At 31.0% G+C, this 13303-nt stretch overlaps 1 protein-coding gene across 2 annotated transcripts in view; it reads right to left on the bottom strand.

Annotated features, from left to right (window-relative positions):
* The window catches only part of LOC106061963 (uncharacterized), a 35942-nt gene extending 22725 nt beyond the window's left edge, over positions 1-13217 (bottom strand). The window contains exons 1-16 of one of the 2 annotated variants that reach the window (XM_056035101.1): positions 13034-13217; positions 10121-10268; positions 9557-9631; positions 8899-8948; positions 7972-8112; positions 6841-7343; positions 6001-6064; positions 5823-5865; positions 4934-5076; positions 4053-4274; positions 3329-3463; positions 3148-3215; positions 2875-3006; positions 2195-2267; positions 860-1303; positions 76-507 (exon numbers count right to left, since the gene is read on the bottom strand). In XM_056035101.1, coding sequence (XP_055891076.1) covers positions 76-507; positions 860-1303; positions 2195-2267; positions 2875-3006; positions 3148-3215; positions 3329-3463; positions 4053-4274; positions 4934-5076; positions 5823-5865; positions 6001-6064; positions 6841-7343; positions 7972-8112; positions 8899-8948; positions 9557-9631; positions 10121-10254 — 2659 coding nt within the window. In that variant the 5' untranslated portion in view covers positions 10255-10268; positions 13034-13217. Of the gene's footprint in view, positions 1-75; positions 508-859; positions 1304-2194; positions 2268-2874; positions 3007-3147; positions 3216-3328; positions 3464-4052; positions 4275-4933; positions 5077-5822; positions 5866-6000; positions 6065-6840; positions 7344-7971; positions 8113-8666; positions 8796-8898; positions 8949-9556; positions 9632-10120; positions 10269-13033 lie in introns of those variants that run through there. The other variant, XM_056035102.1, reaches the window with a different exon arrangement.
* Between the last annotated feature and the right edge of the window lie 86 nt (positions 13218-13303).

Raw genomic sequence — 13303 nt, 5'->3', positions numbered from 1 at the left:
TTTAACATGTTGCTGAGCTGTAGTCTCTTGTGGAAAAGATAACTAGATTTTCATTGTTCAAAAACTATGCTTTACCTGCAGTGGACATATTGGTAGCATTTGGCGCCAAAGTACATTCTACCAAAGACAAACTCATAGACATGGAGAGGTTGTCCTGATGATACAAATTAGCTGAGACATCTCTTACAGAATGGTCAGCAGTCTTTAAAGGTTCCGCTGTTTTCTGACTGGTGGATTTGTTAGCTTTTAATACAGCAGGTCCTGATCCTTTGACAGGAAAAGGCAACTTGAAGAGAGATGTTTCAGTACTTGCCACTTGTGCTGAGCTTTCAATACCTTTTTCTGATGTGTTCTGATTTTCTTTTGGCTTGGCTGAGTGTTCCTGATGTCTCACCTTTTTCTTCTCCTCAAAGTGTTTATTCAATTCTGACAAAATTAAACTTTCAGGGCGGCTCATGTTGCTATCAAGTCCTTCAATTAACCTGTGCAGTGCATTGAACGTCATATCTACACACACAAAAAAAAGAATACATTAACAAATGTAAGAATAGGGCTCTTTGATGGAAAAACAAAATCTGAGCTTTATAAAGTCAAAATTATTTTAATATTCTAGTAAAAAATAATAATTCCAAGGATTTAATTTGTTTTGAAGATTGTTTGAAGATTATTACACACTCGCCCCAACCTCCCACAGGACAGAATGGGAAGTGGCGTTTGAATCCAAGACCATTAGATGACAGTTCTGAATTATTATTTAAAAATATAAAGTTTATAGGAAGATAATTTTTGCTTGAGTTTACTAGTAAAAATGTATTTTTTACTAGTAAAAATGTATAGTATAATTAAGTAGCTTAAATACCTGAAGTAAGATTTATAGATCCATCTTGGATGTTATGTTGCTGAGATATAACATCTTTAGTTCTTTTTAGAGGATCTGGTGTCTGATACAAGACAACTGTTTTAGTAGGTGTTTGAGGACATGTAGCTTGCTCCACTGAACCTTTAATATAATCTGACATTTCCTTTAATGAGCTATTTGAGCTGCTCTTAGGAACAGCTTGAGCAGTCTCTTTATCTTTGACAGGTGCAACATTGTCCTCAACACTCTGTGTCTCTTTCAATGTGGAAGTACTGTGGGAAGACATCAGGTTTTTAAGAGCAGACACAGTGTCATCCTTTATGGAAGCAGATGGGATGTGACTCTGATCTTCTAAAGCAAAGGTAGCTTCACTGACTGGAGTCCTGCTCTCTGAGCTAGTCAACAATTTGGATTTAATGGTCCTAATGTTAACTGGGCTGTAGACTAAGCAAAAGAAAAACAGAATGTAAAAAATTACATTTTTTAAGCAAAAATGAGTACGGTGACAGAGCATTCTTAAATTTTTCAAATCAGCCTAAGGTCTAAAGTTGAAAAAAGATTTTTTTTAAAGGGGAAAAAAAAAAGGGGGGGGGGGGGTATAAAGAGCTGAGGGCATTCTTTTCGTTCAACACATTCCTAACTCACTTTCACATTTGCTTTAAAAAAAATGATTATTTTTCACAGCGACTTCATTAAACATAATTTTTAAAATTTTATTTCACAATGATAAATTTTACTTTGAACTAGACAAAGGCAAAATTGACAGCAATGGATGTAACAAGTCTCTGTATATAAGCATTTGATAATGTGTGACTGAGTGGGGTGTAAACTGGCTGGGTGCCTATCAAGGGGGCCTCAAGTTCAAATCTCAACTTGAGCTGAGTTGTGTTAGCCTAAAGGCAGTAACTACACCCCCTTCTCCCCACAGGTCTATACAAGATTTGACCAGAGTGCACTGAGCATTGCATAAAAGATGGGCCATACAAAATTAGTTTAAAAAATGAAATCTTAAGAAATCCTATAATAGGTTATTAATCCAAACTTTTGTTTTTTAAATCAGAAATAAGCAAAAGTAGAAAACTCCACATTAAAAAAAACCCAACTTTTTTTAAATCTAAAAATAAATATAATATTTTTAGTAATGATCATGACTCCATTTATGATAAAACAGTCACACCTGCATTAGCCCACAGAAATAAAAATTAATAAATGACAGATGGGGGCAAAAAAAAGGACATATTCAGGCATATTAGAAAAAAAAAAGGACATATTCAAGCATATTAGAACAAAAAGTTTAATAAAAAATTTAAGAAAAAATATGTTCCATGTTCTTACTTTCACTTGGCTGGAGAATAGGCAAAACTCGTCTATTAGCTGGAGGACTGTACGCAGGCATCCCAATATCTGGCTGTAGTTGAAATAATTTACAGATATAAATAACACAAATGCTGACATAATTATAATAATCTATAATAATTCTTTTAACAGGGACGCAAAGCTAGTTATGATGTGTGCATTTTATTATATGACTTTAAAGATACAAATGACATACTGAAATAAATTAGAGAGAAAACCTTTTTGGTTTCTTCTCGGTTTATGAAAGAAAAGTGGGACAAGTTTAACAAATTAAAATATTCAATTTTTAAGATAATTTAGGGAGGTAAATGCTTTGGTATCCAGAATCCATGAGCATATGAAATTTAATTGGGTTCAAAAATCATAACTGTATATCAACATCTGTCACAATCAAATCAATAGCTTAAAAGAAAAATTTGCTGATCTTCGATGAAGGACAAGCTTATACTATAGTTTTCTCAAAGCTGACATTGTAAAGCACTGTCTGTCCACATAAGCTGCACTTAATCATAACAAGACGCCTCTTACAAGACAAAAGAGAACTGCTTGTTCTGGAAACTAATGTGAAGTTTATCTCTTACAGGACTAATCATTTAACCACTCAAAGAAAAGCAAGTGCTAATTTTCTATTACTATGAGACCTAGCTGAAACAACTCACCCTTTCCCTGTAATATTTTTTGGATGACAATGAATCAAATTCCTGTGATCCAGCAATCATGTAAGTCCCAATAGTCATATTCATGAATGTATCCTCAACCCCACGATAGGAGTCCTTGGAAACATCTACTGTCTGCCATTAAATAACACAATAAAGCTTAAGAATCATGATTTTAAAAAAAAAAGGTATTATATTTTGTACGAATAAAAAATTGATAACTTAAAAAATAAAAGTTTACTATAAAATATTTTCAATGGAAAAAAAATTGCCTACTCGATTAGCAAAAGGATTGTCTTTCACAAACTGTTTCATATCTTCTTCCAAAAGATTGGCTTTGGCATCTGTAATAAAACACATGCAAAGCATAAACATTCCATACAACAAAAATAATAAATGACCATATCAAGCAAACTACATTAAACATGTAATTAATATAGATAATTAAAAAGTTGACCTGGGTCTTCAATAAAATCTTCACTTCCATTCAGTAATTCTTGATCAAAACCTTCAAATGGATTAGTGCTAACTTGATGGGATCCAAAAAGAGAATCCTCTCTCTTCTCAGGTGAAGCAGTTTTAGTTTCAACTACTAAACATGAAAAAACAAAAACAAAAAACTTAGAGAAGAAAATGTTTGCAAATGTTAAAATTATTCAAGTGACCATGGAAGACCATTTTTCTCTAGGACTTTTAACCAAGTCTCAAACAATAAGGAGCTTAATAAAAAGAAAGAAGTTATCTTTCCTGAATGTAGAAATGTTCTTTATAAGCTTTGCAGAGATAGTTTTAGAGCCTAAATATAATTAACAAAATGGCCAATAAGATCAAAGTAAAACAAGAAGTAATACAATGGACTGGGACACAAAGGACTGCAATTTTATAGTTTTCACATTCATTTTCTTTAACAATGAATGAACAATGAAATAAATAATTTGAATAATTTACTAGCAAGGATGTAAATATTAGTTTTTTGAGTAATGAGCTGTGTCCCACTATGTGAAAGAGAAGTATTTCTTTCTACTTTTAAAAAAAAATTAGCAGAAATTCATAAATTGTCACTTCTGTCAGCTTAAACTATCCCAATAAAAGTTTTGAGGTACAAATGGAGCAGCTTTTGCTGTTGATGCCTGATTTTATCATTATGCAAGAAAGTATCTTAACAAGTTTCACAAACTTGCCTAAATTGCTTTCCTGATGAGGCCTTTCTTTAAAGGGCTGAGGTGTCTGTGACAAATGAACTGAATCCCCAAACTGTATTGATGGGCCCCACTCTGTTGTAGATTCTGTTTTTTGTAGAACGAAGGAATCCCCAAAATGAATCGATGGTCCCCATTCTGTCGCTGATGAATCAATGTGAGTTGGCTCAGCCTTGGGAGTACTGCTTACACTAGATGATGGGACTGAGAAATACAAAAATATTTTGATTCACACACAGTTTCAACTATTTGAAAATAGTTGGTTTTTTTTTTTTTTACTTATAATAGTAATAGCCATCAATTTGATAGAAGCTATTAATAATTTCATGAAAAGTCTTTGGTTGAGATTCAATAGTGCAGGGACAACAATTGAGGAAGTAGTTAATCCTGCTATAAGACTAATTCATTAAATAAGGCACAGTGGAAAAAGTGGAAGAGCATTAGATGAAGATCAAAGTAAAATAACTTCTAAAATAAATTCTAAGAGGATTTCCTATCAGTGAGTTAATTATGTTCCTTGTTAAAACATCTTTAAGATCCACAATCTGTCATTGTTCTATCCACATAATACCCTTGAATATAATTAGCTATGGAAAACAGTGAACACTACTTCACCATGAAGATTCCAGGAGGAAATCTAAACATAACAGAGATTGATAAAGGAATAACTACGAGACCAATGTTGAAAGAGACTTATTCTGGCAAAGAGACAGGAATGGAGAGAGATGGTCAACAAATCATGTGTGGGGCCCAAATGGTCCAAAACACCCAGGGATAGAAGAAAGTGAAAATGTTTACAGTTAAAAAGGAAGTTTTCCATTTACGTTTCTTAGGATACTCATATTCAGCCCATACAGCCTTACCTGTATCCACTTTCTTAGCCTGCGTTGTGCTCTTGGGAAGAAAGGGTAATTTAAATGGTCCATCCATTAATGGGAATGGTGTTTCACTGGCTTGTATCAGATGAGGTGGTTCTGGAGTCTTTTCTTTAAACTGTTCCTGCTCACTAAATGTAAATAACCAATTTTCTTAAGCTCATGATCTCTCAGCACAATGTTAGCAATATTCTTACAATCAAGTTCATCACTGCAAGCTAAAACAAACTGAAAGAACTAAACAAGTGGAATGTCAGGGAGTTTGTGTCACACATAAACTTGCAGGTGGCCCCCTCTGGTCAGTTGTACTCATTTACTACAAAACACACAAACTCACATTAGCCAATACTAGAGCATAAGTACCTTATCAACAAATTTTTTGACCATCTTTTTTGCAGTTCCTGATATCTTGATCCAATATGAATGTATAATGTATATAACCTTTTCATCTTTGCACTTATGTGCATTTAATAAGTATATTTAATTTTAATACAAATTAGTTTCAGAAAACCAAAAGTAGCTATCACATGACAGTAAAATCCATTTTAAATTAGATCTACCCTTTCGGTTTTTAGAATCTACACTTGACAGACAAGACAAACACATCATTTACCTACTAAGAATTTTAAAATAATTAATATACAATACTGGTAATAAAAATTATGAAAGGTTTAAAATATGCTCATTTTCTTAACTAGCTTAATTTTGTTTTCAATTTTCTAGGAGAAAAGATTCTTGAAGCTAATTTTTTTCCCTTTTATCCATCATAACTTAAAATCAGAAGAGCCCAAGAGCAAGAACAGTTGTGGCTAAGTAAAAATTTAACAAAATAATGAAACAACACAATAAAAACATCTAAAAATCTATTATGCTTTACCTTGTTTTAGAAGAATCACAATTTAAAGTTATTTTCCCTGCAACTGAAAAGTTTGAAGAAAGAATCACAAAAGGATAATTACATTTGAAGGAAAAGAAACATTCATTTAAGGTTAGGTAATTTATCACAAGGAAGCATCCATAAAGTTGAGATTGACTTAATTACATATTACAGGTACCTTCATCTTTTGAGAAGCCCAAATCAGAAAACAAATGTTGAAAGTCAGCCTTTATGTTGACATGCTGAAATTCAAATGTGAAATATTATTTTTAAATAAGTATATTACACACCACAACAATAAACAATCCAATTAGAGACTGTCAACTTTCTTCCTACAAAAAATTCCAAGATCTATTAAATTTTTAACTATACTTTTTTAAAATTATTTAAACAGATTTGTTTAGTTATGTAAATCTTATAAAATACAGATGTTACTTCAAAAAAGAAGTATGTGTATCCCTAGGTCAATCTAGTCATGCATGTTAATCAATGACTTAAACTTTGCCAAGTTGTTGGTTTTCCTGCCTGATTCAGGCAAGCCATTCGGTTATTTAAAGGCACCAGGGAAGAAGCACTTGTATGAATTTGATTAAGTGTATGGAATAAGAAATGTGTCTTTAACTTTGTGTCTTTCTGAATATTTTATTAGGTTTTGTTTTTGTATTTGAAGGTAATGGTTCATTGTTTTATGTATAATATATAACTCTACTTTCCAAGGTGTTTTAGGTGATATTCTACACTTTCTATCCTAAAAGTTGGTAAACCTTCTTTTTAAAACTCTGTAAGCCTAAACACAGATAAATACAAATAGGATGGTCAGACATGTTAATTTTGTAAACTCTTAGGCGAAATCTTTCCAAAAGACTAAAATTTATTCTTACGCATTTAAAGGGTAATTTTTTGTTTACATACAAGGAAAACTTTTGTGAGTTTTAGCTCTACTTCAGTAACTAGTTACCTTTGTATAATTAAATTTTTTAGCAACAAGCAGAACAAACAAAGAAACTTTGTTTTTTACCTTAAATGTAAAATTATCAATTAGACTTCCTGAACGTTCCTCCCTATCAACAGGTAAACCTTTCTCCTGCACACCAATTGAAGTCAGAGGGACAGGTTGAAAAAAGACTTCCTCATTCTTGCTGTCTACCTTTGTATCAGACTTTTCATTCACCATTGTGTTTACATCAGCACTGATTCTGGACATTGAGTAAAAAAAGGTTTCTGCTTCTTTACTTTCCATTTTTGTCTTGAGAGCCTCAAGCAGGTCAGAGTTTTCTGAGGCACTGTTTGTTTTAAATGTCTCATAGCTTCTGCGAGAGGTAGTCTGTCCCATGTGACTGCCAATAGAATTGGTTTGACCCACTCCAGAGTCTCTGCTCTGTTGATCATCAACATCATTACACATCATCAAGTCCTTAGAGTCATTTTTGGGAGGATTCTCAGTTTTAGACATATCCTCTTCATCTAGCTTCGGGAAGAGAACATGAGGTTTATATACACCTGCACCTCTGGTGTATGGTTCTAGATTAAAAAGTAGAAATATGAAAATAACATTAATTAAACTGAAGAAAATATACTTTTAAAAAATCTATGAAAAATTTATCCACAACTTTAACGTGAAAATACCTTTACAAGATAAGAAATTAATATTTAAAAAAAAAAGATGATGTTTATTGAAATGATACCAAAGTAAAGAAAAAGTTAATGTGCCAGAAATATATTAAAGTTAAAATGCATAAGTGTATACACTTGGAGAGAGCTGACAGTTTATGACAAGTGCTTTGAGATAGTTAATATTCAATGTTGAGAACTGTAGATGTGAGCCAAATTTTAAGTTGAAGATATTACAATAAAACTGTTAGTTTTAAAATACAATGAAAGAGATGCCACTTTGTCATCACAACATAAATGAAAATACAGATCCTAGAATAACTTAAGTCCTAGCAGTAGTTTTTTTAGAAGAAATGAAAGAAAGTTTTTTTTTTATATATTAAATATCAGTTATAACAAAGCTCTAAATTTTTGCATTCTAATCAGAAGTAGTTTCTTTTTTTTTTTTAAGTGATCTTCTCAGAACACACACAAAAAGAAGCTCCCAATGCAATTTTAGTAGCCTGTATGTTAAAAGCCACTATGAATGTATGCCTACCAGTAGGACACTTCTTGACTGTGGCCAAGGTTTCTTGAGATTCACTGGATATCTCCTTGGAAGAACAAGAGTCTACTGATACTGTTCCCTGCCTACTGCAATTATTGATAGTTTCCAATGGCAGAAGGCTATTTGACATGCCTGAGTGATGAGAATATAGAGATTAAATATGAAACTATTTCTAAACAAAACAGCTCCTAATTTAAAAACTATTTTTACAAAATATTTTTAAAGCTGTTTTTAATACTTAAGTACTAGCAATGATACATTAGTGGTGATATATGTAATACCCTGAATACCAATAAATTCTATTAAAAAGCATTACATTTAACAAAATATATTCACTTAATCTATATGTACGAAAATATTATCTGTCGGTCAAACTATTCTACTACTCTTTATTTTGTATTTAAGTGATTTATGTTTAATGTGAATTTGTTTAGTCGATGGAATCATTGTTTTATTGAATTGAATTATAAATAAAGTTAAGAAGATTTTTTATTCTACATGATGTTTCTTGAGTGCATTTATATAGAAGCCCCCCGAACTTGTAAATGTTATGTTACTTTGAGAGAGAAAAGGTATAATTGATAGCGTGAACAACATGACTCTCAAACATATGTGACCAAAAAAAGTTAAGATAAGACTACATATTAAATCCCATTTATTTTCAGTACTGAAATGGCCGAGATAACCTTTAGATTCCATAAGTCCACTTTGGCAGCGTTGGAAAAAAAAAAGATGCATACATTTGAATAACAATTTTATTTTTCCATTAATTTAAATATATTTACATAAATTAAATCATTTTTATCTATAATATGGTTGTAATGTTACTTGAATAAATAATTACTTAGACAAAAACTTTAATTAGCTAACTATTAAGACAATAAGACAAAGTAATCTAAGTGGCTAAGTCAAACTTACCCATCAAACATCCTGGTGGTAAGAGACCAAGAGAATCCTCAGCATCGTTCCTGTATAAAGTTACAAAATAAATAGCACTATAACAATATATTATAAAGCTCTTAAAGGTTTGTACATTTAAACTAAACAAAAATATAGCTCACTTAAAATAGTCATGCTCACACACACAAACTAAAAAACATCTGTGCATTTCAATAATGGAAAGATTGTAATCTATAGATTAATTTTTCTGCCATTTTTAGCTCATTCTTAAATTGAAAGAAAAACAATGGTTTATTCACAAATTCATTTTTTAAATTTATTACCTGTAGAAATATTGTATCTCTTAACTGAACTACAGCATAATACAAATAGAAAAGTTATGTGTTGTTGTTTTTTTGTCAATTTATGTTTTCAAAATATGAAAATCCCAAGACTTTTGGAGTACCAGACTAAAGCCAATCACTGGCTAAAAATAATTTCAAACTAGCTGCTACTTGGACTGCTAAGTGTTGTTAACTTTTTATTAATAGTCTTTTTATACTCTTTTTAAAAGTACTTTTTAAAAATAATACAATGTTAATTACTCTAGAAGTTAATCTTTTATGATTTATGAAAAAAAAAAAAAAAAAAACTACTGTAGAAGCTGGCAACAATGAATTGAATGAAATAAACTTACTGAGCTAATTCTTGATGTGGAGGGCTGGTACTAAACAATGAACTCCTGTTTTCATGGAAAAAAATCCTTCGCGTTCTGAAAAATTAGAAACATGTATCACAAACAAAAAGCTAATGAACTATAATTAATTTTTGCTCAGTTAAAGAGACTTTTACTAAGTACTACCAAGATCTAAAAAATAAAAAAGATGTATGCATCTTGCTAGAGTTTTCCATTATCAAAAGATATAATCATTAGGCAAAGAAGAATGCTTAATCATTGTAACTTGGGACATAAGAATTGAGGTGGCATGTAGCTAGTTTGTTAGAATATATGGATAATTTAATCAATTACAAAGAACAAATAATGTCATAATTGATAAAGCACAGGTGACAAGGTGTACATAGATAGCTTCCCAGTTGATTGTAATTCTTGATTACATTGAAACCTTGCTGCCAATAACCTTTGACACAAGTATTCTAGTTAGATTATTTGGCTATGTATTCCAAGGTTGCAACTTAATGCTTTAGACTTTATATATTTATAATTGTACTAATTTACTAACTACTTATTAAAAACAATTACCCTCTGTCTCTTCCCACTGTAGACATGGCTAGTGGTGCAGGAGTAGAAGCAATCGTACGATCATCAACAGTCGAGGATATGGGTCCTTCTGCTCCAGTTAACATGGAGTCATTGATGAAATTTATGCTATCCATGAGGACTGCGTCAACTAGATTACAAAGGTTAGTTATTTAAATTTTGTATATTTCTTTCAAAAAAATGTCTTGAAATGCTATGAAAGACAACATTTAACATAAAAATGTTATCAACATTGACAGTGCAACAGACAAATTTTCCTTCATAAGATTTCGCTTATTTTTTGGCAAGGGTTTGTTTTCTTTTATCTTTTTCCTAAGGCAGCCAGATAAAGCCACTTAAAATTTCATAAGAGATTAGTTGCCCAGTGTTGGAAATACTAAAGATTTAAAGACCTTGATGTTTTTTCCTTTACATTCTAAACAGCCTACCAAAGGTGGAACTTAGTTCTAGATCTATTCTATTCTTGTTGTACTATCTAGATTCTAGATAACATTCTAGTAGAATCAATTAAATCTAGATCTAAACTCAATATCAATAGATCTATCTAGTCTATATATATATATATATGTAGAATCTATATATATACTAAATACTAATAGCAAAGATGCCTACATGGCCAAATCGAAATGTGTATTTTGAGGTATAAAAGTGTATTCTCCTAAATAAAAAGAAATATACTCAGGAAATCTATCAAGCACGTAAAAACATAAGTTAAAAGTTAAAACAGCATAAAATTATATTTATAAGACAATCTGTACATTTTCAAAATATTTGCACATTTAATATATATCATATGTCAGACTTTTCTGGAAAAATGTTGCCATTCTCGTCAGTTTGCAATGATTTATGATCATTATACCCCTAGTGTTTTATTTCTGATTCCATAAAAGCACCAACAGAAAATTCATTCATAAGAACGAGACTTTGTGCTAGAAGTGAATTTAGACTTAAACCAGATGCAATGGTTTGCTTGGCTGGATTGGTGACATTTAGTTATGTTAATGGGCAATTTCTTTACAAGGTGTGTAGACACTGGAAATATTTTATATGTATTTTGAAAGAATTCAGATTTTCTGCTTTCAGACCATTCATTGCAGAGTCAGCAATGAAAGCTTTGGCATCCTCTAAAATCACTAATAAAAAAAATTAAAGATTTGTTTTCAGATGGATAATTCTTATTATTGAACATCATTTAACTTGTTTCTAATTTAATAAATATAGAATATAGAAGCTGGGCATTGAGTCTGCTGAATATATAAACTCCCTAGCTGTTGTAAGACAGTAAGATAAAGCTTTGCTTTTTTAGAAATGCCTGTACTTTCTGTAATTTTCGAGTCAGGCCATATCAGTTTGATTCCCTTTGTCATGCTAAAAGTAAGAGAGAGATTAAATGTCTTTATAAGATAGAAGAGCCAGAGGTTGCTGTGCACTTTTAAGTATATCTAGATCTAGTTACAGATATCTAGATCCTAGAGCTACTAGACCTAGAATCTAGTCAGTAGTCTAAATTGTCTAAATCCAAATCTAGATCAATAATTAATCATAAGTAGATCTACTTACTTTAGTTCTCTCTAGACTAGACTCTAGATCTAAGTCTAGTACACTCCTGGTGACGTCCTGGTCACATCTACTCTAAAATAATCTAGATCTATTTAGATCTAGATCTTAATTCTAAATCTAAGACTAAGTCAGGCTAAGTAACACATACTTGCTACTAGTCTAGATATAGTTTCTAAGACTTACACTGCCTCACCTGACTAGCTAGTAGATCTAAATCTAGATTTAGAATTTATATTTATAATTTAGATATTTATACTATCTTCTTATCTTATATGATACAGACGTTACTTGAAGAAAAAGATGATTACGTCCTACGCATCATGCATTTAGTCATGCATATTAACCAATGACTTAAATTCTGCTAAGTCACTGGTTTTCCTGGATAGCTCAGGCAACCCTTTCCATGCTCTAATAGCGCTAGGGAAGAAAGAGCATTTGTACAAATTAGTCTTAGCATATGAAACGAGGAATGTGCCTTTATATTTGTGTCTTTCTGAGTATTTTATTAAATTTTGTTTTTTATTTGAAGATTATGGTTCAGTGTTTTATGTATAATTGCTACTTAACTTTTAAGTCTTCTATCCTGAAGGCTTTCTAAATTTAGTGATTTTACTAAAGGTGTTACTCTGGTCAAATGTGAATATTTGTTTGTTATGAATCTCACTGCTCTATTTTTTGTCTGTATCTATATATTCTAGAGCTACTGACAGTAATGAGTTACAGTAGTTACAGTGTTACACAGTAGACTAGTAGAGTCTACCTCTAGATTCTAGATTTAGTAACTAGTACTTTCTCGTTATACTTAGAGTACCTTGTGTGTAAACTTAGAATTCCTCAGTTTATTCATAATTCATAGAATCATAGATAGACAACTAAGACATTATAGATCTACTCTCGACTAATAAATACAGTGACAGTTTATACTTATTATACTACTTATTTAACTTATAAAATAGATCTATATATAATATTCTATAAAATGTATATATATTAATATAATAATATTATTATTATATAATATGATAATATAATTTATATTTATATATATTATAATATATAGACTCTTATACTCATTATTATAATTATATCATATTATAATCATATATAATATATATATTTGTGAAGGTAACCTTTTTAAATGTGAGGAAAACATTATTACTTTTCTTTTAACTTAGAAGACTGACTTAGAGTAGACTACTTATTTTAACTTATCTTTGACTTAAGAGTTAGAGAGGAGTAGAAGTACACGTAACACTGTAGTCGTAGTGCCCGCCCTTAAATTATTACATTACGGTGATTACCATGGCATTTGTAACCCGTTTTCGTTTCACTTACCCAACCACTGTTTCCATATAATTAGACTAACTATTACGCTTAAATAATATCTTAACAGTAAATGCAGCTGGTCTATTTTAAAGCCCAATCATTTAGATTTTAAATCCTCAGACAACTTCTTGACTTCTTAGTGAAAATCCAGGTTAGTTTTTGTGAACTGGATTCATTAGATTTCATTGGTTATTTAGATCCAATATTTATACACTTTTATGTGATGGTCTTAACAGTAGGAAATTGAATAATACAAAATTCAACCTTTTAAAATTAAAA

The sequence above is a fragment of the Biomphalaria glabrata genome, chromosome 7, assembly GCF_947242115.1.
Source record: "Biomphalaria glabrata chromosome 7, xgBioGlab47.1, whole genome shotgun sequence".
Classification (NCBI taxonomy): Eukaryota; Metazoa; Mollusca; class Gastropoda; family Planorbidae; genus Biomphalaria; species Biomphalaria glabrata.
Note: the sequence above shows the minus strand (reverse complement) of the source record. Positions and strands in the feature narration are given on the sequence as shown.